Source organism: Schistocerca gregaria, unplaced genomic scaffold (assembly GCF_023897955.1).
Source record: "Schistocerca gregaria isolate iqSchGreg1 unplaced genomic scaffold, iqSchGreg1.2 ptg000182l, whole genome shotgun sequence".
In the NCBI taxonomy this organism is placed as follows: Eukaryota; Metazoa; Arthropoda; class Insecta; order Orthoptera; family Acrididae; genus Schistocerca; species Schistocerca gregaria.
Window position 1 is genome coordinate 185,885 of NW_026061732.1, and position 23,119 is coordinate 209,003.

A 23,119-nucleotide genomic window follows, 5' to 3' on the forward strand; every position below is an offset into this window, starting at 1 on the left:
GCCGCGACGAGCGAGCGGCGAGACCCAGAGAGCGAGGAAAGGGCTGCCTTGAGTTCGTCGCAAGAGAAGAGAGGTGCTTATCTGAGACAGATGGTACTGCAAGACATTAGAAAAAAAGCTGGGTCGGTGGCGTACAACAAAGACGTGAAGCAGACGCAGCTGGAAACACCGGCGCAGCCCAGTTCTGAGAGTCCGTCGTCTTCTCAGACGAAGCAGGAATCGGACAGAGTCGCGCGACAGTTTCCTGGAGGGGACGACTACGACGCGCAGAACAATCCTCGCTCGTCGGACGCGCTGCTTTCGTCTTCGCCCGTGGACGCGTCGACGGCCACCGGCGCGCCCTCGCCTAGTGCTCTTTCTTCTTCAGGAGCTGGAAACCGCATCATCAGGCGCACGGCGCCCACTCGGCAGAGGCGACAGTCCGCCTCCGCCGCGATAGTACAAGACCACATCGATTACAACGCGTCGTCGTTGGAGTTGATCGCGCAAGACGAGGAGAGCTCACTGATGCCGATGCTGGTCAATTTGCGCAAGAGCGGGAACATATTGAAAGAGGGGAATTTATTCAAGAAAGGCCGGTTGGGCGCCTGGAAGCAGAGTTGGGTTGCGCTGGACCAGAAGTGTTTGTATCTGTACAAAAAGTCGACTTTCAAGCCGCCGAAAAAAGTGATTCTTTTGACGTTTTCGCAGTGCCATCCTTCCGTGCAGCCGCCCGCGAAGACGCCGGGCAAGGACCCCAAGTTTTGGGCCTTCGACCTGTTCACGCCCGAGAAGAGGTACATTTTTGGAGCTAGTAGCCTTGCGGAGATGCAGGACTGGATGACGAAGATTCAATCCGTCTGCGACAACAGCATGTTGGACCAACTGGAGGCCAAAGACGCCAACCAGCTGTCGTCGGGCGGCAACAAGATTCAGTACTTGGTGCCGTGTGAGTCGTCTTCCGTCGCGACGGGCGACGCGGAGGACAAAAACTATAAATGTATGACTGAACTTTTGAAGATACGCGACACGGTTCCAGGAAACGACGTTTGCTGCGATTGTTCGTGTCTGGATCCGGAGTGGACTTCGCTCAACCTGGGCATCTTCATCTGCATCCAATGCAGCGGCGTTCACCGCTCCTTGGGCGTGCAGTGTTCCAAAGTGCGTTCCATCGCATTCGACAACTGGACGGAGCCTGCTATCGAAGCCTTCCGAACCATAGGCAACAAGAAGGCCAACGAAATCTGGGAGCACAACGTTCCGAGCAGCTACAAAAAGCCCCTCGCCAATGCCAGTCCTCAGGAGCGACGCGAGTGGATCCTTCACAAATACGTCTATCGAACCTTCTTCGACCAAAGCCGGTCGTCCGAGCTTTTGGAGCAGCCAATCGCGCTCGCCTCGAGCACCGACGCGCTTCCTCTGAAGCCGCCCCCACCTCCAAGCACCGTAAACATCAAGTTGGACCCAGACCTGGAGTCCCTCCGCAACTGTATTCTGGAACTTGTCAGAGAGGACGCGGACTTTCGCAACCAGCTGAAAAGTCTGATTCTCGACTTCGACTCTAAATAATAGAAGTATCTGGTTCATACACACTCTACGTTCGTCCGAGAAAATTTTAGCTCTCTTATGTACGCACTTTCCGTCCAGCTGGGGGAGGCACACAATTTATTTTTCTTCTGACAACGCGTCTGGGCAAGAAAAATGGCGTTTCCAGGCGGAGAGAAGACCCGACCTCACTGTTTTCTCGATGCCTCATTTCGCCAGGCCCCTGAGGGCACCACGAAGTGGTCTCTGACGAACAGCTCATCGATGTCTATATAGCTCTTCGGATCATACTCTCCTGGCCGCAAGCTCTTGAGAGTCTTTGCTCCGCACTCCTCCTCCTCGCTCACCATGTCTTCCCAAAACCCCATCGGCAGAGCTTTCTGCGCGGTCGAGCGAGGAGCTGGCCGTTGCACAGGGGACGGTTCACAACTGATGACAGCTGATGACGGTGCGCTCCGGCGCGTCGCTGCCGTCTTTTTGCACCGCGCCTTTGAATTTTGGCTCGAGCTCGTTGAAGACATTCGAGATGGAAATGCTCATGTACGCCTTGACGTGTAAGAGGCGACTGAAAAATGTCAACATGTACGCATTGTTTTGTGTCAAATGAATTTTTTTTTTTTTTTTTTTGAGCTGGCGCCCAAAAGTACCTTGGGCGCTGGAGGGGCTGTCGGCCGTGACACTGAGAAAGAGCGCACGCGAGCCTCCATCTCTCTTGGGGCGTCGGGGGCTCTCTGCCCGCGCGTCCTTATCAGAGGCTGAGAGAATTGTGCGCGTTTCTCTATCCCGTACGCTTTCGCTCACACGAGCCTGTTGCCGTTCATTTAGAGAGAACAAAGCCCGCCCCCTTGCTCCCGTCCACGGTCAGTCGGCTCAAGCTTCTTTTTTTTTTCCCCCTGCGCCAAAAAGTTCGCGATCTGCCTCCCTTGGAACAGGGGCCGCGCCGCCGTCGAATCCAGGAACGGTGACTCCCTCGCGAACACCGCAAGAGAGACACTCGCTTTCTCCACGAGGTGTGCGTACAGAGGGAGTGACCCGGAGCCTGTCTTCCCCCGACTCCACCGCGCTTCTTCACAGTGAAATAACGCCCGCTTTGCGACTCGGTCGGAGGCTCCTTCGATGACGTCGACCGGCGCCTCTCCATGCCGACACCGCTTCCAGCGCGAGAGTAGCGCCGATGGAGAAGACTCGGCACGCCCGAAAGGTCCCCCCGGGGAGAGGACGACATAAATCGCACGGACTTCGAGATTGAAAAACAATACCACACACATGTATATGTGTGTACACCTCTGAACGCCCTCCACTAGCACCCCAATCAGAAGCACGGCGATGGATAAATCTATGCAAAAAACCCTGCGCGCGGAGAGCACGGCGCTCACTTCGCTGCCTATTTAGCCCGGAGACATGTACCCCGTTCTCTCCGGTGGTGCGTGGCCGTTCCCTCTCAATGAGGCAAGTCCCAGCCCTCTCTGCCACTCCGGTAGGTCTGTTTCTTTTCGGAGATGCCTTTCACCGAGGATCCCGCCCGTCCACTCCTTTCTCACGCTCTCGAGGCCGCGAAAAACGCGTCACGGTGGCTCGGGCGTTTCGTTTCCGCTCCGGTTTCCGCTCCGGTTTCCGCTCCGGTTTCCGCTCCGGTTTCCGCTCGGCACCGCGCCATCTCACTCTCCGTCAGAGACAACACCGCTCAGCTCGGGTTATCGTGCGAGAGGACCCCCCCCAGCACCGCCTCTGCCCCAAAACGCTCAGTCGCCTCTCGCGCTTCGCGAGTCATCGTGTCTCAATTTGTGCGCGCCGACGACGGCCTTAAAATCAAAACGCGGTATTCTCAGCCCAAAAGCTTGTCATAAACAACTGTACATACACACGAGGACTCAAATTATCAACCGTCCCCCTTTCTTTTTTTCCTTTCTCTTGCCACGCGCGTTCCCATCACGCGCTCAAGAAAACCTGCACTCGTCTGCGCTTGAGGGAGGCGCTCAATGTAATCGCCGCGCGTTCTGCGAGCGGCGTCCTTTTTCGCCACGTCCGCTTCAGACGCGACGAGATCTCTTTCCACGCCACCTCTCTGCCAACGAGGGCCCGGTCGACGCGCGCCGCAGGTTTTCCTCTCCAAGGGCAACTCATTCAAGGGCAACTTCCAAGAGCGATTCGAGAGCAACTTCCCAAGAGCGCAACTCTTAAGAACCACTTTCAAGAGCCAGCAACCATAAACGTTCTTGGCTCATGTGACCTCCCCCCCTCCCCGTCTCACTCTTGGCACGCGCTTTCTTCCTCATCATCAAACAATATCGATATCACGGTCGGGGCATCTCGCGTCAGGAATCACCGAAACTTCCATCCCCCATCTAGCAATGCTCACCGCAAAGTAATAGGCAAAATTCTTTTCTCGATGACGAAAGTTTTGAAAGGCCATGCCCATATTGACTCCGTTTTTGTAAAAGAACAGCTCGTCCCGCTCGAGATCGACCAGAATCCCAATACAGTCATCCTCCTCGTAGGGCTCTGCATACTCCAACCCCTGATTCTTGCAACTAGGCCCAACTCTGTTGCCATTCTGTGCAATGTACCCAAAGCTCTTCTCGTCAACACCGACCCACTTCGTAAGCTGGTAGTCAAAACTATCGGACACAATCCCGCAAACCACCTTCCACGTGTTTCCAATCGAACCATGTCGATACTTGTCAATCCTAAACTCCAAATAGTGCGACCCCGACGTCATTCGCGGGTACTCCACTCGCGCCGCGGCCCAATACGAAATGCGGTCCGTGGACGTCAGCGTCAAACAATCGTTGGACACGGCCAAACCAGGCGTGCAGTGCGTCACGCTAAATCGCCGACAATGGCGGTAAAACAAAGACCTCCAAGGCGCAGAATCTCTAGTGTCCAACAAATTCCCAACGTCCGAAAACTGCATCTGCACCCGCTCTCGCCACAAGTAATCCGACTCCGCCAACTGCTTCCAATTGTGATTGATCTTCCGCATCAAATTCCAACCATCGGAATTCATAATGCCAAGAATGCTCAGCTTTATGTCATCCGGGCACGACTTCAGCGAAAAATTGGAAGGAATAATCGTCTTTTTCGGCGATATCGTCGCCGCCTTCGACACGTCCGTATCCGCGGGACACTTAGCCAAGGGCAGCACCGTGGCATACATGTTCGACTTTATAAATGATATTGCAAAATGGTACTGAGATATGTGTGTTCCAGACCCAAATTGGGTAAAAGCAACACCCATGTTTACACCATTACGATAAAAGGAAATTTCCTCTTTTATCATATTCACCAACACTCCAATTCGGTCATTCTCTCCATACGCCAACGCGTACTCCTTCGGACTCTGCCCACCACCTATCTTCTCCCCCGTCTGCGCAATGTATCCAAAGCTGTGGTCGTCGCACCCAACGTACTTCCCACTCATGTACACAAACGACTTCGACACAATGCCAATAATCATCTTCCACGTCCTTTGCAGATACCCCTTCAAACACTTGTCGATCATAAACTAATGCAACCACGTTAGCACACCGAAACCGACGCGAACACGCCCGCACCCCCCTCCCCCGCAGCGCTCCTCAACGCAAAACAACCCCCCACGCGAACAGATGCATCTTGTACCTACTTCGCAATAATGCACTCCCGTCTTAAGATACGGATATCCTATCGACGCCGTCGCCCACTTCTTAACCGTCCCTGTAGAGTGAACCGTCCTCCCGTTCTCGCTGATAACCATCCCCTTCGTCTGCCTCATCCTGTCAAAACATTTGACTCAACGACAACCGTTAGGCCAACGAAACCTAATTTCACACAAAAAATTTTGTGTTTGTAGCTCAGACCTCCCCCATTGCGGAAACCAACATCTGCGTACTTCTACTCCAAAAATACTGTCTCCAGCTAGTCTTGATGGGCACTCCGGCCTCCGTCTTGACGTCGAAATGTATTCTCACCAATATTTTCCAAACATAGTCGGAGTCTGCAAGTGCTTTCCAATATTTGCAGCACTCTCGAGCCGAGAGGATGTCGGGGATCCCCAAGTAGCTAAATATGTTAAACTGTACACCAAATGGAAGCTGGGAAATAGAGTAGTGTCGGGGATGGGCGCAATGCCCACGAACTGTACAAAATTTATCATTCATTGCGAGAAGATCAACCAAGTCCCAGAATCTAGTCGAGACCCTGTAACCAGAATGATATGGGAACCAACTGTAAAATCTTGAAAAAAAACGAGAACAATAATTCAGAAAATACGACCAGTTATAGTTAACGAGCAATAATTTATGGACTACCCGCTGTAAATGTCTCGTATACGTCTCGACCAAAGAGCTGGTTGCACTCCACCTCACGTCGAGCTGCTTAATGCAATAATCTCACGCACGGTCACTTCGCACCATTAAATCACTCTAGAATACGAATCAACTGAAAAGGACGATTTAAGATATTACACAAAGATCATTGTACAAGTTAGTTATGCCTTAACTTCGTTAGAAAATGTGTAGCGACTGCTTATCTTGCATTAAGAAGGGGCTGACGAGGGCCGTACCTGATTTAGTAAATTAGTTCTAAATGTAGCTCTCGAAGACTGTCGTTAGTAACATAGGTTCGAATTAGCGTATTATGAGAGCGAGACGTAAACGGTGGACTTCCCCTGTCGCCAGTACTGACACGAGGAAATTTGATGACAGCAACAGGCTTAGACCTGGGGCTGGCGCGGCTGGATTCCGAAACAAACATATTAAACTTTGCGAAAGTAGAACGAGGCGAAGTCTGTTTTTGAGGCTGAAATAATCTGCCAATTCTTGTTTTCAAATTTAGCATAGACGCTTTTACTTGCAATAATTTCAGAGCCTGAGCCTCTAACTGTTGTTGGGGCGTAGGATCTCTTATACTCAAATCGACAACGCACGGGAAAACTGCGAGCGAGTTGAACGTCTGTACAGTGTCGACCAGTTGGTGTCGAATGGCGCGAATATTGCTGCTATTCTTGTTAGAGGAACGGCCGAGTCCGCACTGGTTGCCAGATAACGTTTGTCCGTCACCATTTTGGTTTTCCGAGTGAGTCAAATTATCTGCGTCTTCTGCATTTCCTGGGGCAGATTGCAATGGGATGTTGGCAAAACTAGATGGTTCTTGTGAAATTCCTGTTAACAGAGGGGGTAGCTCTTCTTCTAGTATCTTCCAGGATTCTTTTTCGGCCGCTCGACGAAGCTTTTGTAGCAGATATTTAACAGTATACCTTAGAGACGTCAGAGATCGATGGAGATTACACTTCATCGACTCTGAGTTCTTTTGGGCCTCCAGCGATATTTGCAAATCCCGTTCCATATCAGACATTCTTGCGAATAGCACCCGTTGCTCGGCTTGATATTGAGAAATCTGGGAGCCTAAATTTTCAACTTGGCTTTTGAGCACATCGTTCAAAGATTTTAGACTACTAGCTTCATCAGGCTGCGAAGAAGCCTCATAGAGGTCTGATTCTTTTCCGACTTGACCATTCGTACCATGCACCTGCTTCTCAATTCCGCGCTCGAAATCTTGTACATTCTCCGATTGCCCCGTAATTGTACCGTCCTTGTCTGACAAATCCCTTTTCGGGCGGGTGACTTGCAAGCCGAGATCAGAGTGTCGTTGAACGGCCTCTTTCAGCGTTTTTTGCATGCATCTCTAGTAAGGGGCACCATTGAAAGACCTCGGTTTTTCGAAGGCCTGGTCTTGGTAAATTCTCGCAGGCATTTGTTGTACTGAAATAGTTCGAAGCTATTTGCTCTTCGATACTGGATAAAAATTTCGAGACTTGCAGAAAAACGTCTCTCATGCTCTCCACGGCTTTTTCTTCGGACGTGTCAGCAACTTGCTTTGAAAGAAGAGCGTTTGTGAGGTCGAGTTTTTTTAGCTCAGAAACAACCTCGTTGTGCACAGAAATTATACGGTTCATTTCTTGAGAAGGCTTCATCTGTTTCTCTAGTTCAAGCCTCAGCTCTGACAGGCACTTATTCGCTCTGTTGGTTATGGAAATGATAGCGCCGATCTTACCATCAATGAACTCCAGACCTTGAAAGCAGTCTTGTCTAGCCAGACTCATCTGTCGAAGTTTACAAACGTTAGCAATCAGCTCTTTTAGGTACGCTATTAGTGAATCTGACTGCGGGAAGCCCAGCCACAGTTGAAAGGATGTATCGTCCGCTGGGTTTTTGTCCGTATAGACCCTTTTCAGCTTTATGGCTTCGAAAATCAGACTTTGTACTGAAACGAATAGCCGACTAAACTGATCAAAACATTGTTCACCGACAGGTAGTGCAAGGCTATCTGAGCAAATAGTTTGCGCCAAAAAATCTAAGCGTATATGCACACTTTTGACGTCCTCGATTTGCTGATCTACGGGTGATTCTCCCTGCTGGAACGATTCAGCTAGGTCATCTAGAATTTTCTTGCAAGGCAGGACCTCTGTGCACAAATTGGAATATCTTAAATAGCTTTCGTCGTCGCCGATATGCTTGGTCGCTTGAAGCAGTTTAGAAGCGTTTTGTCTGATATTGACCAAAAGGGGAATCAATACCCACGAAGAAAAAACAGAGTCAATAATCGGTTTGTGACTTGACTCCTCATCACCTGAGGTCGGCATCGATAACTGTTCGAATAGGCTGGGATGAAACAAAGAAACCATGTGATTGGAAAGCAGCGTGCAACTTTCTCTAAACCATTTGATGAGGGTCGAGCAAAAGAAGAATTTTAAGTCTTTTTGTATTAAATCAACGGGGACAAAAAATTGGTAGAAGTTCAAAGCTTCGATAGTTTGGGCGTAGCTGATTTTCTTGAATTGCTTTTTGAGGATGTCAAACGATGTGCAGAGTGTTTTCTTTCCGTAGATTTTCGAGCTGAGCGACTCAGAAAGATAGTCCTTTTCTAATTGAGTGGTCAAAAAATCTTCAACGCCTAGAGTGTCGCTTTTGGATGTCGGCCCCAATTGAAGTTCTTGTGGGTCTAAAATATTTTGACTTGATAGTTTCAAGTTGAGGATGTTAATCTGATATTGATACATTTTGATTTTGGCTTGTTGTTGCCTAAGCTCATCTTTTAGCATTTGCTCTGATGATATGTAGACTTTTTCTAGATCGTCAGAGAGCTCTTTCAGAATATTCATTTCCTCCAAGGTGAGACGAAGCTCCTTATTTTCTTCTTCAAGAGCTGCTTTATGCTCCGACATAGACTTAAATTCGGCATGCATTTCTCTCATCGTGTTTAATTGACTTTTCAAATTCTCAATTTGCTCTTCGTAATCTAAATTTTGTTCTGATAGCTTGATATTCTGATCTTCCAAAGCAATGTTGGCGCGCTTTAGCTGATTCAATTCGTCATCTTTTAACTCTTGAATTTTTTGTTGGTGCAAAACCATCTTCTTTAATTCTAATAAAACTTCTAAATTTTTGTTCTGGCTAATTGAACTAGTCTGAACCCGACTTGTAGTTCCTTGCGGAGATGACGATCCAATTACTTGTTCCTGAAAATTTTTATAACCTTGTTGATATTCCAAATATCCGCGTCCAGGCTGCGTTGATGGTTCTTGCTCTCCTTGATGAACCTCCTGGTTTTTATTGGCCCTATCTATCCCTTCTTCTTCAACGCACTTTTGAGCGGTGCCTGACCCTGAACCCTTCTCAAAGGAGTTTAGGATCTCCAATTCCAGCCGCTCTGCCTGCCTTGTGAGTTCTTGGATGACTTCTCTCAGCTTGTCGTTCTCTTTGAGAACTTTCGTCAATCGTTCATGTAGTTCAAGGCTGGTTTCACGAACGTTATCTATGTGCCCAGGAGAACTGTCGACTTGGAATGCATCCAATTCCTTGGGCTCATCCAATTCCTTGGGCTGCAAGAGTGACAGCGACTTCAAGAGCTCTGCTCCTGGCTTTGCATTTTGATTTTTAAGGCAGGACAAAGTGGATCGAAAAAAGCGCATGTACGAAAAATAGCCAACCAAAAAAAATTCAACTTTGGCTCTTATTGGCTGAAAAAACTGACGCTGTTCATTTTGAACAACTTGCTCATAAATGCATTCCGAAGTCTTCAAGGCCGAAATATCTTGTACATTGTAGCTTATAACAGAATCAAATAATTCTGACAAATGGTTCAAGGCGCTCGGCTCCGGTAGGTGGGTTTCTGGCCCCCGATTGAATGGGCTTGTTGAGCCAGTTTTGACATGCCTGGATATTTTTGTATTATCTGGGGTAATTTTAGAGCTAGCGTCTTGACTCCCACCGTGTAAAGACTTGCCATCTTGGAAAAAATTAAAATTTTGTTGTTCCATTGAACATTCTAAAATTTATGTTCAGCTGTCTGAATTGAAAGATTGTTTTTCAGATAGCGCGTTCGTGAACATTTGCGAGAGGAAAGAGAACTGTAAAAATTACGTTGAACTACAAAGCATACATTAAAACCACACGTTTTCTTTAGAGAGCATAGTGATGTCTCTCTACACATAAGCACTCCACATAACATTTAATAAAATAGTACTTACCTTCTATGAATCTACCGCTACTTTTTATCAAGAAGTGATTGATGGTTGAAGTTATTTAATAATAATATAGAGAAAGCCTATGGACTGTTACTCATAATGGTAGCATTATAAATGACAATGTGCTGAAGTTAGCAGTGGATCTAGAATTTCAGCACAGAACTGTCAAACTTCAGTACCAATCCTCCTTCTGTTATCGGATTCAGTCATTCCAACATAAAATAATGTCTTGACCGTCAATTTTTTTCAGTCTTTGACAAAGGCATGCCACCCAATACTTGTATCAGATATAGATAAACAAGGGCTTGAAAAGTCACTGTAATACTAAACTTACACAACCACTAAGACACGTACAACTCTGAGTCAAACTAATTAACGAAAACTATAAATCAAAAAGCTTTGTCTACATCAACTGAAAAAATATAAAACTTACGAGTAAAAATCACGTTAAATCCTCAGTCGGTATCTTCGGAATAAAAAACCCAGTAGAAGTGCCGATACGTTAAGAAAGGGATCCTTCGCAGTAAGGTAGATCTCTTCTGGCAAACTCAAAAAGTACAAAAATACCGTACAACGTATCGCTGATGGCATCGATTGTTGATATTTGAAAAAATTGCAATTGATTGATTTCTGTAAAATCACAATTATTATAACTGTTAGCTAAAATCTTCACGTAAGCAAAAAATTTGGATTCAGCGTTTAATTCATTAAACACTGAATTAAAGTGATTGAAATTCAGCACTTTGGAGTTTTAATATTTTGATTCTGAACCTATGAAAATTATATTGCTAAAATCAATAAAAATTACAAGGTTTTGCAACGTCGGTAATGATCAAATATCTTTGTCATCAATAAAAAGAAGTGCTCATCTATACAACTCTGCAGTGATATTTACAGAACAAGGGTGCATTTGAAATAGATTTTAGATATATGAAACTAATATTTACCAGTTAATTAGCAGTCATTATACGCTTTTATAGCAAAAAAGATATGGCCTATTGAAGGAAATTGTGTTTATATTTTTTGAACAGCAAATACGTTCCTTATACATAGTTGTAATCTAATTATCTACTATTAAAAATATTCCTTTATTTTACAAAATATTTTTTGTCCGTTAAAGAATACAACCTCAATGAATTATACTCAGTAATGCGACGATAGGTCGACTCTTTTTGCATACTGAATACATAATATGTAAAGCGCAGGTTAACTAAAATTCTCTGACTCATAGAGTAGCCTTCAAGCACCTTAAATAAAATAGGCATTTGTCCCGTTGTCTGTATAAATCTAAAATTTTAAAATTAATTAGTTGCCTCTGTTTTTTCTTTACTAATACCTTTTACTAGTAAGGGCAGAAATGTGAGGAAAGTAGGGCAGGAATAAAACTATTAATCTGAAATCTAAGCTTTAGACCGATACTAAAAATAGAACAAGAACTGTTATTGATATTTTCAACAATTTGTAAAACACAATGCTTTTGGTTAGCAGAATTTATCTTTTACAGCTGTATTTTGCAAAAGATTATTTCCAACCTATGGCTGTTGAGTTTTAAACTAGACAATTAGGTCGTCTATTGCTTATAGAGCTAGAATATGCATTCAAGTATGCCTGCGAGTTATAGAGAAGGTAATACGATCTCTTTTTTTTTCCTGCTACTACTTTTGCAATTGTTCATAGCTAAAAGCTTGGCATTTGGGCCATCTGTTCAAGGCAAACTTTCTAATTTTCGACAAATTTTGTATGGCTACGCTTTCGATACTAGGCTGTATAGCCAGGTATAATTACCTATATCATAGCTGAAAGGCCTATGCTGAAAGAGATATTAACATATTTTTGCTATAATCTTCTACTATATATCTAGTCGCCACAGTACTAAAAGTTATGAAGTCGAGACTGAATGTTATCAAAACGTAAACATCGATTGGCAAGCAGAGTTAAATTCGAAAATCACAAACACGCCAATTATTGGACATTTATTCAAGTAATGTTACAGGCCCCTTTGCGATATGCTGATTTTTATATAGCTTGACTTACCTATTTATCTATTTTAAATATCACCAAATAGTGATGGAAAAAAACAGATAATCTTGACAAAACCTAACATGGTTGAGGTTTTGGATGCTGAAGTAGGCAGACGCTTACCGGGATGGCCATTTAGCTTCAGTTCTGTTACTATAGCCTCTAGCCCACTTCTCTATGACATCGATGGAGATGGTTACGACGAAATCGTGGTTTCGACTAAAAGTGGAGAAATTGTATTCCTTACTCGCTGGGGAGAGGTAGTCCACAATTTTACTTTAAAGCTTCCCAAATTAGAAATCAAAAAACTTTGGCGCGCAAACATGACGAATCAAATTTTGGACAGCCATTATTTAGATTTAACAGCAGGCACCTTAATAGAGTATACACGAGGACAGTTAAAAAAAAATGCAGAAGAATCTGCCAAAATTTCTCAGAAAAAAAAGGATCTTAATATACAAAATCCATTGAACAAAGACGTTTGGAAACATTTTGAAGGCCACATCACAGAAGATGGGATAAAAAGCTTGCAATGGTTTTTGGATTTTGGGCCTCTTAACGAAGAGAAGGAACAAGAAGTTCTCCACTCTCCGCAATACTTTGCCTGGTTAGAAGCACACCCAGAATATCATCAAAATCCGGAGAATAGTAATATATTTGTAGATGCGCATATTACCTCTACGCCTGTTATTGCTGACATAAATGACGATGGAAATATGGACATAGTAGTTGTTGTTAATTACTATTTTGATGAGGGCACGTCGGCTTATCCCAAGATAGACGGGCTTCTAGATGTGGATCTCAGGAACTGTTCAGCTTCAGGAGTTGTCGTATTTGATCTAAAAAAGATGCAAATACTATGGCAATCACCCATAGAACTGTCCAAGAAATCGCTTTTTGATGCGAGCATTACTTTTTCTCCTACAGTAATTGATCTCGATGAGGATGGAAAGCTAGAAACCGTTGTTGGAACTGGATTAGGATCTATTTACGTTCTGGATTCTAATGGCAATCTAAAGCGTTTACTGAAGACAGGTCTATTCAACATTGAATGCGGAGTTTTGGCCGAAGATCTCAATAACGATGGAAAGATAGATTTTCTTGTCATGGATACCGATGGAAACGTGATGTGTTTAGAGCCTAATGGAAATGAAATTTGGAGACGTAAATTGATGAGTGCGTCCAAGTATCCTCCAGTTTTGGGGGACTTGAACGGAGATGGAGAACTGGATGTTGCTATTGTTTCTAAAATGGGCTATGTTTGGATATGTCATGCCAAAACTGGATATACTTTGAACGGCTTTCCTCAAAAGCTCGACAGCACAATTTTTACTGCGCCCATTCTACTTCCTCTATCAAGTAAATTTAGTCGCCTTTCTGCATGGAAGCAAAAAGACGGGCTATCAATTGTTGTTCATGGCCTAAACGGGTGCACGTATATTATTAACGGAAAATCTGGGTGCATCTATTCTATCGATCTAGGAGAACCCTCCTCCTCAATGGTATTAGCAGACACTCTAACTCAGTACAAAAACATAAATATTTTAATCGCTACATCACATGGCCGCGTTCACTGTTTAACAATTGATCAGTCGAATGCGGACAGCAATATTAGATGGACTTCTCAACTTAACGGAAGAAATAGCTTCACAGTATCCTCACGTCAAGGCATTCGCGTTTCGAAGAAAACAAGGTCAAAATCTAAGGTGTCCGGAAACACATTTGAAATAAGCTTTGAAATTATCGACGAGCGACAATACCGGGGGCCCAATGCAAGTTATATGGTTCGTCTATGGCTAGGAAGTGAACTTTTAACATTAAAGAGGTACACTACTCCAGGTACTTATACAGAACATTTGCAGCCTCCAAAGCATCCAATTTCTGCTTCTCTCAAGTTAGAAATGGTCAACGAACATGGACAGGCGTTCTTCGATGACTGGTTCATAAGTTTCAATGTAAATTTTTATGAAACTTTAAAGTGGGTATTAGTGATTCCATTTCTAATGATGAGTCTATCCATAGTATTTACAAAAGAAAAGATCGACGTCTTAATTTAAAACTGAGTGCATTTTATGCCCAGCACATCAATAATAAGTGGGCATAATTGCGCCTATATTAACTAATTCCATAAAAATTTTCAAAGGTTTAGAAGACGGACTATTTAGAACTGCTGCTCGCTTCCTGGATTTTGAAAGCAGGCATATAATAAATCCTTCCATTGAAACTAGAAAATGCAGTTTGGATTATATTATAATCAAGTGTGAATAACGCTCATACCAGTGTTTGAAATATAGCGCAAGAAGATAGGTTGGAAGCGAGAGCGTAATATGTTGTCTTTTGAGTTCTGCTGATTCTACGTTTAACATCTATGCTTTCAACCAGAACAGAGGTCTACTTCTATAGTACCAGGATTTTTCAATGTGACAAATCTTATATTAACTTGAGTATGTATGTTTAATGAGACTTTTAACTTCATATTGTATATACACAAACATTATGTTTCTGGTATTTGGTGTTCTGAAAGAATAAATGTTGTCCTATAATGATTGATTGAAGCCTGCCGTTGTTCTGTGTATGTCCGATCCCTTGTCCAGTCCACTATCAACGTCCGATGAAGCGTCAGTCCGGGGGCGGATTCTTCAATTGAAAATTTTTATTTTTGTAACTTTTTAGGTTTAGTATTTGTGTACGAGATTATTTTATTTTTCATGTCTGAAGTTGGTGCTCATGACTTGTCGCCTTCAGATGACGACTATACCAGCAGCGAGTGTTATGAAGAAATAGAAAATGAAGAGGAGTTTTGCGAAAATTCATCTGATGGCTCAGAAGCAGCGCCGCTTGCCGAAAGTGCACAAGATGTTGAAAATGATGAGCAACTAGAAGAATTGTCAGCTGAAGAATTAGAAAGGGTTCGTCTACTTTTGATTGCGTTTAGTTTATCCTGAAGCACTTAACATTTTAATTGCTTTTTTGGTCAAATCCATAGAGAACAGGACTAGCTGAGGAATACAAACAGGCAGGGAACGAGTTTTATACGAATAAAAACTATGAAAATGTACGCCATAGAGTCTAGAACACAAATTTTTGAGTATGGATTTTGTGTTACCAGAAAATAGGTTCTTATGACATGCCATCGCTTTTATAGGCAATACAAAAATACACCGAGGCCCTTGAGGTTGCCCCTAAAATGTCTACTATCAGATCTGTTATTTTATCGAACAGAGCTGCCTGTCACGTTGTGCTGGCAGATTGGGATTCTGTCATCAAAGATACGACTGCAGCTATTAAGATTGATCCGAACCACCTTAAGTCATTAGCGCGCCGTGCACTGGCCTATGAAGAACAGAGTAAGTTTCAGGAAGCCATTGATGACATAAATAAGCTTATACAGCTAGACGCCGATTGCAAGCCAAAATATGCATATAAGTTGCAGGTTTTAGAAAAAAAACTTCAAGAAAAAAGACAGAAAGAACAGGAAGAGATGATCGGGCAGATGAAGGATATGGGAAACAAATTTCTAGGATTATTTGGCCTTTCTCTCGATAACTTCAAGGCAGAGAAAAACCCAGAAAATGGATCATACAAAATTAGCTTTCAAAAATAGTTTATAATTTAGACTTTGTCGTCATTCTATTCTGAAAATTTCCAACTGTTACAAATTTCAGGCTCGAGAACCGGTGGATTGCTGTTCATGAAAATCCACGAATATGAGGCCTATATTCACGTTTCTTACTGCGGCCGCCGCTTTTTTGGTTCTAGTATATACCTCAAAGAAATGGTCGGAGGTAGAATAATCTTGTTTTCCAGACAGAAAAAATAGCACCTATGTTGTTGTCTTCCATTCCACATTGAAAATTTTAATAAACAAAGCCCATACTGAACTGTATTCCACTTACTGCCCTATCTAGATTTTTTTCAAAGGGCCTTCTAGATCGAATGATAGACTGCGCAGGGTAGGAAACTTGATATTCTGTGTCATTTCGGTTTGTTTTATGAGGTTCAAACTGTAAAGAGATGAATTTATGCATTAACGAAGAGCAGAGTTACTTGAAGGAGTGATAGCAGGTCCGGTTTTCTGTTGGGACTACGATTTCTATTGTCATGTTACTCTTGGCTGTGTCCTGCATATTGCCAGTACTATCGCACAATCAGCTTAAAAAAATTAGAGCGGCCGATAAAATCAGTCATACAAAAAAAGCAGCTACAGCATAAAGGGTTCTTTTTTGCCACTAACGCTTATCTTTTTTTTGAGTTCCTGACGTTTTAATCCTTTTCTTCTACCTCCCCTATATACTCATTGGCATACTTGTCAATCTACTTCGTCATGAATTGGGGCATGCAATATCACCATAGATTAATGGTCTGGTAATTCATACGTTTAGATTTAGTACGGTTATTTGTCATAGTAGCTTATGTTCGGTATTTTTCAGGATACAGCCAGCTCTCAGTCTGGAATCGGCTTTAAAATTCACTTGCCGGCACATGGCACAATTTGCTCCTGGGACTCACTTGCTACTTCACTCTTTACGAGCTACAAAAGGATTAGTTTTTGAATTGTACACTCTCTCTTCTCAATTGACTTGAGAAGAGAGAATGTAGACAGCGCTCCCGGTAAAAAAGTTCTTCCTAACGAAAAGATCGTTGAGTTGGACCATTGCCCGATTAAAATTCTAGAAAATTGGATAAATTGTAATGAACAAAACTTGAATGCCAACTTGGCATCTAACTCGTCTTGTTCTCCGAAAGCCCAGCTCGTCGGCTCAGCCCTGCTGCTGCAATGAGAACTGTGATGAGTCCTATCCAATGCTGATATAACGAGCAAAACGTAACGCAAAGGCGTTGCAATATTTATGGAAAACATTTTTGAGCTCTATTGAAATATAAACGGAAAATCTGTGAATTCGTGTAAGGAGGGTCAAATCTGTATACGTTTGGTTTTACCTGAAAGTTCCGGTACCACTTCGATAAACGCCAGTTTGTTTGATATCAAATTTGAGGGTGGTAGGACCAGCTATGTGGCTTGTTGCCCCATTTTTCTCTATCGCAGCATCGAAGTTTATACCAAGGAAATCATCCCTGGATGCTGCTTTGGGTGGCTAAACCGGCCGATAGGTTGGTTTTGTTGAATATTTTACTGGGTTTCAGTGTAATTTTTGACATATTTGCTCTATTACCAATATTCTCATTAGACGGGGAGCGGGCGCTTAATTTATTGATATGTTTGGCTTTGAAAAACCATATTGCAGCTTTTGATGAAAGAATTCACACCTCGGTTAGCTATGTAGTCAAGAAACTATTTCTCCTAACCTTTTTGGGGTCTTTGACTTCACCTTTTCGGTAAACGGTTTTGACTCTCCACACATAAGCAGTCTTCTCCTCCTTTTTTTTCAATTCCATCAGTCACTTGCCTTCGGCGAGACATCCCAGCCAAGCGGCTGAAGGCCAATCTAGGCCTAGAAGAACGATAGGATTTCTTTGCTCACAAGCTGTGCGTTTTTTTTTAGACTCAAGCCGATGTACGACGTTCAGCATTTTAGCTTGGAGCTATGGTACAAATCGACGAACCCTTTTTCGCAGTTATCGGGCTGGTCTGTATTTTTTCGCATGTCCCTAGAGGGTATCCGACGCCGTCGTGGCGCGCCTCATGAGTGAAAGGAGCGATGCAATCCTGAAGACAAAAATTCTGTGACGAGACCGCCAGAGCTTATGCTTCGATTGACTCGAAGCAGAAGCTGAATGCCTTCTTTCCGGGATCCTCGCGCGAACATGGTTTTCTTTACGTTTTCAAATACCTTTCCAGCGTTCATCGCCTTGCAAATTTCGTTGTGAAGGGTTTTTGCATTCCGCGCAGGCAGGGGTAGCTTACAAAAAGCGCGGCCTTCATTTTTTTTGTCCGGTGCAGACAGCAAAAAATTGTACGCGAGCGACGCATTGGTCCGTGTGACGACAAAAAAGATTACAAGTTTGTTGCCTTGAGACTCTGAGGCGACCGCCGACTTGCTTGTTGTCACCGATGGACTACCTCACTGTCAATGGTAATAGCGCGACTGACGTACTCAAGATTGAGCGGCTTTATTCGCTGTGCAGCAAGGTGGCAGCGCTAGAGGGGGGTGCAAGCCTGAGAAAGGCATCTGCTAATCCCCGAGTCGTCATAAGCTTTACGAATCATGGTTTTATCGACATGGCCCTGAATTTTGCTGCTTTTTTAAGACAGTCGGGCGTACACAACTTTATTGTGTTTGCGCTGGACGAAAAGGCGTTTTTGAAACTACAAGAGAACAGAATACCCACGCTTTTGTTATCGCAGCACGAGCCGATATATTCTGAGTCGGCTAGTAATTTTGGGACAGTAGAGTTTAATTCCATATGCAGACTGAAGCCGTGGATAGTGGGAGAGTGCCTGAGGGGTGGATTTGACGTTGTGTGGACTGACGTCGACGTGGTGTGGCTTAGTGTACGTGTTTTTGAAATTTGTCATTTTTTTTTGTGGAGGTGAGTTTCCCAGACGGAGACATGCTGTTTGAGGTGGGTTTGGAGCTTGCAAGTGTCGGTCGTTTTGATCATCTATGCGCATACTAAGCATAGAGTGCCGCGTTGGTCTTGCATCTTGTCGCGAGGGACCAGGACGCGCAAGGTTATTTTGACAGGTTTCAGTGCGAGGTTGATATGTTTTTTCAGAGCGACGACGACGATGTTTGCGCTGGGTTTTTTTACGCTAAGAGCAACTATCGCACGGTGTCCTTGATGTCTCAAGTTTTCAACTATGCGAACATATACGTTGACGACCAGACCGCTTTTCGGAGGTTTCTTCGCGACCCCAATTGGTCTCTCAGACTGACGCAAGCGGAGGCCGCCGAGCAGGGCCAGAAGACGTCTTCTAGGACGTTTATGGCTGAGGGGGGGATGGTTGAGAATGAGCGTGGAAGATTGAGTTATTTTGTTTTGGATCGCGTTCTGTTTGCCAATGGAACGCGTTATTTCAACATTAAGCACCCACAGAGGTTGGGGGTGACCCCGATTGTCGTTCACAATAACTGTTATATTGGCCACGATTCCAAGGTTTCGCGGTTGAAGTTGTATGGTCTTTGGATGTTGCCGGATTCGGAGGAGTACGACTGGCGGGCGCAAGTTTCGCGGCCGATTTGGTTGCCCTCGACGTCCGTTTTGCGGAGTCACGCGGAGCTCGTCACGGAGATTGCCGTGCACCCGGGGTGCGGTTGTTTGTACACGTGTTCATACGATAAGACTGTGAGGCAGTATGCCATGGGGAAAGGCGAGGAGTTTGACCTGTCGGAGGTGAGTGAGAGAGTGCTGAACAGACGCGGCGGCGTTTGGTCGATGGTTTGGGCACCGGCGCGGCCGCCAGATCCGGAGGTGGGCTGGAGATGCGCTACGGCGGGGCACGACGGGAAAATTATGATTTGGGAGGTGGGGGAGGTGCAGGAGAAGGGCAGCCGCGAGCAGCAGCATTGGAAGCTCGTCAGGGAATTCAGGGGTCACTACTCGTCGGTGATCAACGACTTGGCGTTTGATCGACGCGGGAGCGTGCTTTTTAGCGCCGGCGATGATTCAGCGGTCAACTCTTGGGACACAGAGACCGGGGAGAAGGTTTTGAGTTTTTATGGCAGCGACGAATGGGTTGCGGCCGTCGAGGTAAAAGAGCCAATGGTTTTTGGGGCGAGCAGCAGCGGAATGATTTATTGCTGGGAGATCGCTACTGGCAGAATCGTGCAGACGTACAAGGGACACAGGCGGTGGGTGAGGGCGATGTGCGTGGTGGATGAAGTTTTGGTGAGTGGCGGAAGCGAAGGGCATATAAAAATGTGGTCGATAGGTTCTGGGAGGTGCTTGAAGACGATATTGAACGCCCATGAAGGCGGAATCAATTCGATAGTCTGCGTTGGCAACAGTTCGTCAAGCGGGAAAAGGGGTTATCTTTACACGGCCGGGGACGATGCGGTGATCCGAGCGTGGGACTTGGATGGCATGCGGTGCGTGTGCGAATACTTTGGACATTCTGGAATAATCACGTGTCTTGCAGAGAGCAGGGGTCACCTTTTTTCTGGAGGATTTGACAAGAGTGTGCGAGTGTGGCGCGCATTCTGCGAGGGAGAGGAGGAAGCTTCCGGAACGGAGAAGAGTTCATGGGGGCCGTCAGGCAAGGGCTGCGCTTAGAGAGAGGTGCTCTAATTTTATTATTATTATTATTATTTTATTTTTTTCTTTTTTTTAGTTGGTACAAGAATTTTCGCGAAATCGACGCCCGTTTCGAGGAATGCGTTCAGGATTTTTGTTTTGCCTTGCACTGCATTTGAATGCGCTCCAGCTCGACTCTCATGGAGCAGGGAGGGAAGTTTTTCAAATCGAAGTATTGCGGCGCGATTTCGAGGAGCCACCTTGGGTCGATTTCAGAGACCGTTCTTATCCACTCTTTGCTCGTCAGTACAAATTCGTTGTAGATGACCCACTCGGGCCTTGAGCACAGAGAGGATCCTAGGTGGATGTAGACGGTTTGGTTGTCCTTCACGGTTGAGTAGCAGGCGTTTCGTTCCAAGTGGGCGACTCTCATGAACAGCCCAGAGATGAGGCACTTTCTGATGTTGACAGAGTAGTCGTCGCTTTCCCACGGGGTCGAGACGATGGGGATGTTGATGCGCTTCATGATTTTGAGCAGTTGAGTCCTGACGTTGCTGGCGGCCTGCAGGGAGCGATAGTTCAGGTAGTTTTCGTAGCACCAGTTGCGGTCTTCCCCGTTGTATTTGTAGGCGTTGAAGGTGTTTAGGAGGGTGAGGTGGTCCCCGGTGGAGTCCGCGAACTGGGACTTCGCGAGGTCGGCGGCTTCCTGCGCTTCCTTTGGGCGAACGTAGATGTTAGGCGTGGACAGGAGCGCGGCGAGGGTGAGAATCTCGTTAGAGCAGTGGTATTTCGGAGATTCGATGAGCATTTTTGAGAGTTGGGGGTCTAGCGGGAACTCCGCCATGGACACGCCTAGCTCGGTTAGGTTGCCCTCGTCGTCGAGCGCGCCGAGGTAGTTTAGCATTTCGAGCGCTCGCATCAGAGTCTCTGGTGGTGGGGGGTCCATGAAGTCGAAGTGCACCAAGTCGTCCACGCCCAGCTTCTTCAGTTGTAGGACGACGGAGCTCAGGTTTGACCTCAGGATTTCTGGGTGGGTCTGAGGAATGAGTTCCTTGAAGGCTTTTTCGGTGTACAGTCGGAATGCCTTGCCGGGCTGCGTGCGTCCGGCGCGTCCGGCGCGCTGCTGGGCGCTGGCGCGAGATATGGGCGTGACCAGCAGGCTTTCGACGCAGGTGCGAGGGCTGTAGACCTTTTGCTTGGCGAATCCCGGATCAATGACGTAGATGATGCCGTTAATGGTCAAACTGGTTTCTGCGATGTTCGTCGACACGATCACCTTCCTCCCCGGCGCGCCGCCCTGGTACAGGGGCGGTGGCGGCGGCTCGAAGATGCGCTGCTGCTGGGCGGGCGGCAAAGAAGAGTAGAGCGGAATAGAGACGAGCGGCGGAATTTTGTTTCCGAACAGTTCTGCTTCTGCGGTAATTTGGCGACAAGCCTCTTCGATTTCCTCTTCTCCGTTCAGGAACAAAAGAATGTCTCCCGGCATCTCGTTTGCGTGTATCTGCATCACGGCAGCAATAGAGCTGACCAGGTAATCTTCGACCTGGTTCGGAGAGTAAAAAATTTCGACCGGGAACATGCGACCGGGAATCTTCAGTATCGGCACGTCGTCGAAGTAGTCCTTGAACTGCTGGACGTCCAGAGTCGCGGACATGATTATCAACTTCAAATCCGGCCGCTTGACGACGATCTGCTTCAGCAGCCCGAAGAGCACGTCCGTGGATATCGTGCGCTCGTGCGCTTCGTCGATGATGATGCAGCCATACATGGAAAGCAACGGGTCCGTCATGGCCTCCCTCAGCAGCATGCCGTCAGTGAGGTACTTAAGAATCGTCTTCTCCGAACAGCAATCTTCGAATCGAATAGAATACCCCACTTCTTCTCCCAGCGCGACCTCCATCTCCTCGCTGACGCGCTTAGCTATGCTCATGGCCGCGACTCGCCTGGGCTGCGTGCAGGCGACGAGGCGGCCCTTGCAGACGTCCGACTCGACGACAAGCTGCGGAATCTGCCGAGTGCCGAAAGCAGAGAAATAATGGGCGTACACAAACAAAGTACGTTAACATCCCTCGCTCCTTCGGAGTATTCCATGGTTTCTGAACGATTGCCAAAACTGCGTACGTGCCTGTGTCGTTTTGCCTGAGCCCGTTTCTCCCTGAAGGACGAGGATCTGATTCTTGAGAAAGATGTCCATGAATTCTTGCCGTTTCTCCCACACGGGAAGCTGCTTCCTCTTCTCAAGGATTGAGTAATACTTCTCGCTATAGAGCTTTTGGGTGTAGGGATTCACCTCCCCCATGCTGACCTTTTTCTTCTCGGTTTTGTCTTCTGTCAAATCGAGGCTCCTCTTCATGATGCCCACACTGTTCCACTGCCCCGCAAGAATGGGTCTGTGTTGCCAGTTTTTTAAAGCCTGCAGCCCTAGCCGAAAATTGGCTGAGTAAGGCAAAAAGCAAAATATGAATATTTCTCGCCACGGGTATTTTTTTTCAAAAGGGGCGCCACGCACCAAACGCGCCTCCTCTGCACGACACGGCACCCCCCTCGCGAAACCGCCGTCGGACAGGTCGTCAATCGCCGCGGCCCGCGCGCCAAGGAAAGACCCGGCCCCGGGCTCACCCCCCGGTCGGCTCCCTGCCCCCCGCCCCGTGATCACTTCCGTCAGCAATGGGCCTCGTGCCCGGCCCCAAACTCGAGCGGCCCTCATTCAGCCCCACCCCTCCCGCCTCGCCTCCCAATCGAAGTGTCGGGCCGGCCTAGCCTCCCGGTCGCGACAAAAACCAATCACCCTTTTAAAGCAACTCAGATGCCATTTTTTTGTGTGTTCATGCCATCAATGGCCTCACAATCTGTGTTTTTTACATCGCCCGTCGGTTGCACAATCTGGCGCCGAATGAGCAACCCGAATTTGTTACAAAACGCCAAAGTTCTGCCCTC

The 23,119-nt window shown here is 46.0% G+C and overlaps 5 protein-coding genes across 9 annotated transcripts; 2 read left to right on the top strand and 3 right to left on the bottom strand.

The window, feature by feature from the left end:
• Positions 1-2,132: 2,132 nt before the first annotated feature.
• LOC126304706 (uncharacterized) lies at positions 2,133-6,519 on the bottom strand. Of its 2 annotated transcripts, none has more exons than XM_049991879.1 (4): positions 6,065-6,519; positions 5,393-5,940; positions 5,147-5,292; positions 2,133-5,029 (listed from the first exon to the last, which is right to left on the bottom strand). In XM_049991879.1, the coding sequence occupies exons 2-4, from the start codon at positions 5,658-5,660 to the stop codon at positions 3,803-3,805; spliced, it is 1,641 nt and encodes a 546-aa protein (XP_049847836.1). In that variant the 5' UTR covers positions 5,661-5,940; positions 6,065-6,519; the 3' UTR covers positions 2,133-3,802. The 2 variants fall into 2 exon arrangements, with proteins under 2 accessions (XP_049847836.1, XP_049847835.1); XM_049991878.1 differs by having other exon boundaries at positions 3,353-5,029; positions 5,393-5,995.
• LOC126304734 (uncharacterized) lies at positions 6,070-9,820 on the bottom strand. The gene is made up of 2 exons (XM_049991908.1): positions 7,211-9,820; positions 6,070-7,158 (listed from the first exon to the last, which is right to left on the bottom strand). The coding sequence occupies exons 1-2, from the start codon at positions 9,818-9,820 to the stop codon at positions 6,070-6,072; spliced, it is 3,699 nt and encodes a 1,232-aa protein (XP_049847865.1).
• Positions 9,821-10,861: 1,041 nt separating this feature from the next.
• Positions 10,862-15,932, top strand: LOC126304660 (tetratricopeptide repeat protein 1-like). 4 transcript variants are annotated; one of them, XM_049991831.1, is made up of 6 exons: positions 11,173-11,765; positions 11,889-12,008; positions 12,093-14,490; positions 14,792-14,955; positions 15,033-15,101; positions 15,192-15,932. In XM_049991831.1, the coding sequence occupies exons 3-6, from the start codon at positions 14,415-14,417 to the stop codon at positions 15,648-15,650; spliced, it is 768 nt and encodes a 255-aa protein (XP_049847788.1). In that variant the 5' UTR covers positions 11,173-11,765; positions 11,889-12,008; positions 12,093-14,414; the 3' UTR covers positions 15,651-15,932. The 4 variants fall into 4 exon arrangements, 2 of the variants coding, with proteins under 2 accessions (XP_049847789.1, XP_049847788.1); XR_007553157.1 differs by having other exon boundaries at positions 11,498-11,765; XM_049991832.1 differs by having other exon boundaries at positions 10,862-11,765; positions 11,889-14,490.
• Positions 15,933-18,059: 2,127 nt separating this feature from the next.
• Positions 18,060-20,221, top strand: LOC126304735 (UDP-galactose:fucoside alpha-3-galactosyltransferase-like). Its single transcript, XM_049991909.1, has 2 exons — positions 18,060-18,500; positions 18,671-20,221. Exons 1-2 carry the CDS (start codon positions 18,060-18,062, stop codon positions 20,219-20,221), a joined length of 1,992 nt encoding a protein of 663 aa, XP_049847866.1.
• Positions 20,212-22,623, bottom strand: LOC126304654 (uncharacterized). Its single transcript, XM_049991826.1, has one exon. The coding sequence runs from the start codon at positions 22,110-22,112 to the stop codon at positions 20,328-20,330; it is 1,785 nt and encodes a 594-aa protein (XP_049847783.1). The 5' UTR covers positions 22,113-22,623; the 3' UTR covers positions 20,212-20,327.
• Positions 22,624-23,119: the final 496 nt, after the last annotated feature.

What these genes read in the sequence shown, in the direction of transcription:
- LOC126304706 (XM_049991879.1), bottom strand. Translation starts at nt 5,660, where the DNA reads ATGAATGATAAATTTTGTACAGTTCGTGGGCATTGCGCCCATCCCCGA. An exon ending in ACAGTATTTTTGGAGTAGAA is followed by an intron (nt 5,293 to 5,392) that starts GTACGCAGATGT and finishes GTTGTCGTTGAG; the next exon opens with TCAAATGTTTTGACAGGATG. An exon ending in CGGGAGTGCATTATTGCGAA is followed by an intron (nt 5,030 to 5,146) that starts GTAGGTACAAGA and finishes TGGTTGCATTAG; the next exon opens with TTTATGATCGACAAGTGTTT.
- LOC126304734 (XM_049991908.1), bottom strand. Translation starts at nt 9,820, where the DNA reads ATGGAACAACAAAATTTTAATTTTTTCCAAGATGGCAAGTCTTTACAC. An exon ending in CAGGCCTTCGAAAAACCGAG is followed by an intron (nt 7,159 to 7,210) that starts GTCTTTCAATGG and finishes ACGCTGAAAGAG; the next exon opens with GCCGTTCAACGACACTCTGA.
- LOC126304660 (XM_049991832.1), top strand. Translation starts at nt 14,415, where the DNA reads ATGCTTTCAACCAGAACAGAGGTCTACTTCTATAGTACCAGGATTTTT. An exon ending in CAGCTGAAGAATTAGAAAGG is followed by an intron (nt 14,956 to 15,032) that starts GTTCGTCTACTT and finishes TCAAATCCATAG; the next exon opens with AGAACAGGACTAGCTGAGGA. An exon ending in CGAATAAAAACTATGAAAAT is followed by an intron (nt 15,102 to 15,191) that starts GTACGCCATAGA and finishes TCGCTTTTATAG; the next exon opens with GCAATACAAAAATACACCGA.
- LOC126304735 (XM_049991909.1), top strand. Translation starts at nt 18,060, where the DNA reads ATGGACTACCTCACTGTCAATGGTAATAGCGCGACTGACGTACTCAAG. An exon ending in TCGACGTGGTGTGGCTTAGT is followed by an intron (nt 18,501 to 18,670) that starts GTACGTGTTTTT and finishes GCGAGGGACCAG; the next exon opens with GACGCGCAAGGTTATTTTGA.
- LOC126304654 (XM_049991826.1), bottom strand. Translation starts at nt 22,112, where the DNA reads ATGAGCATAGCTAAGCGCGTCAGCGAGGAGATGGAGGTCGCGCTGGGA.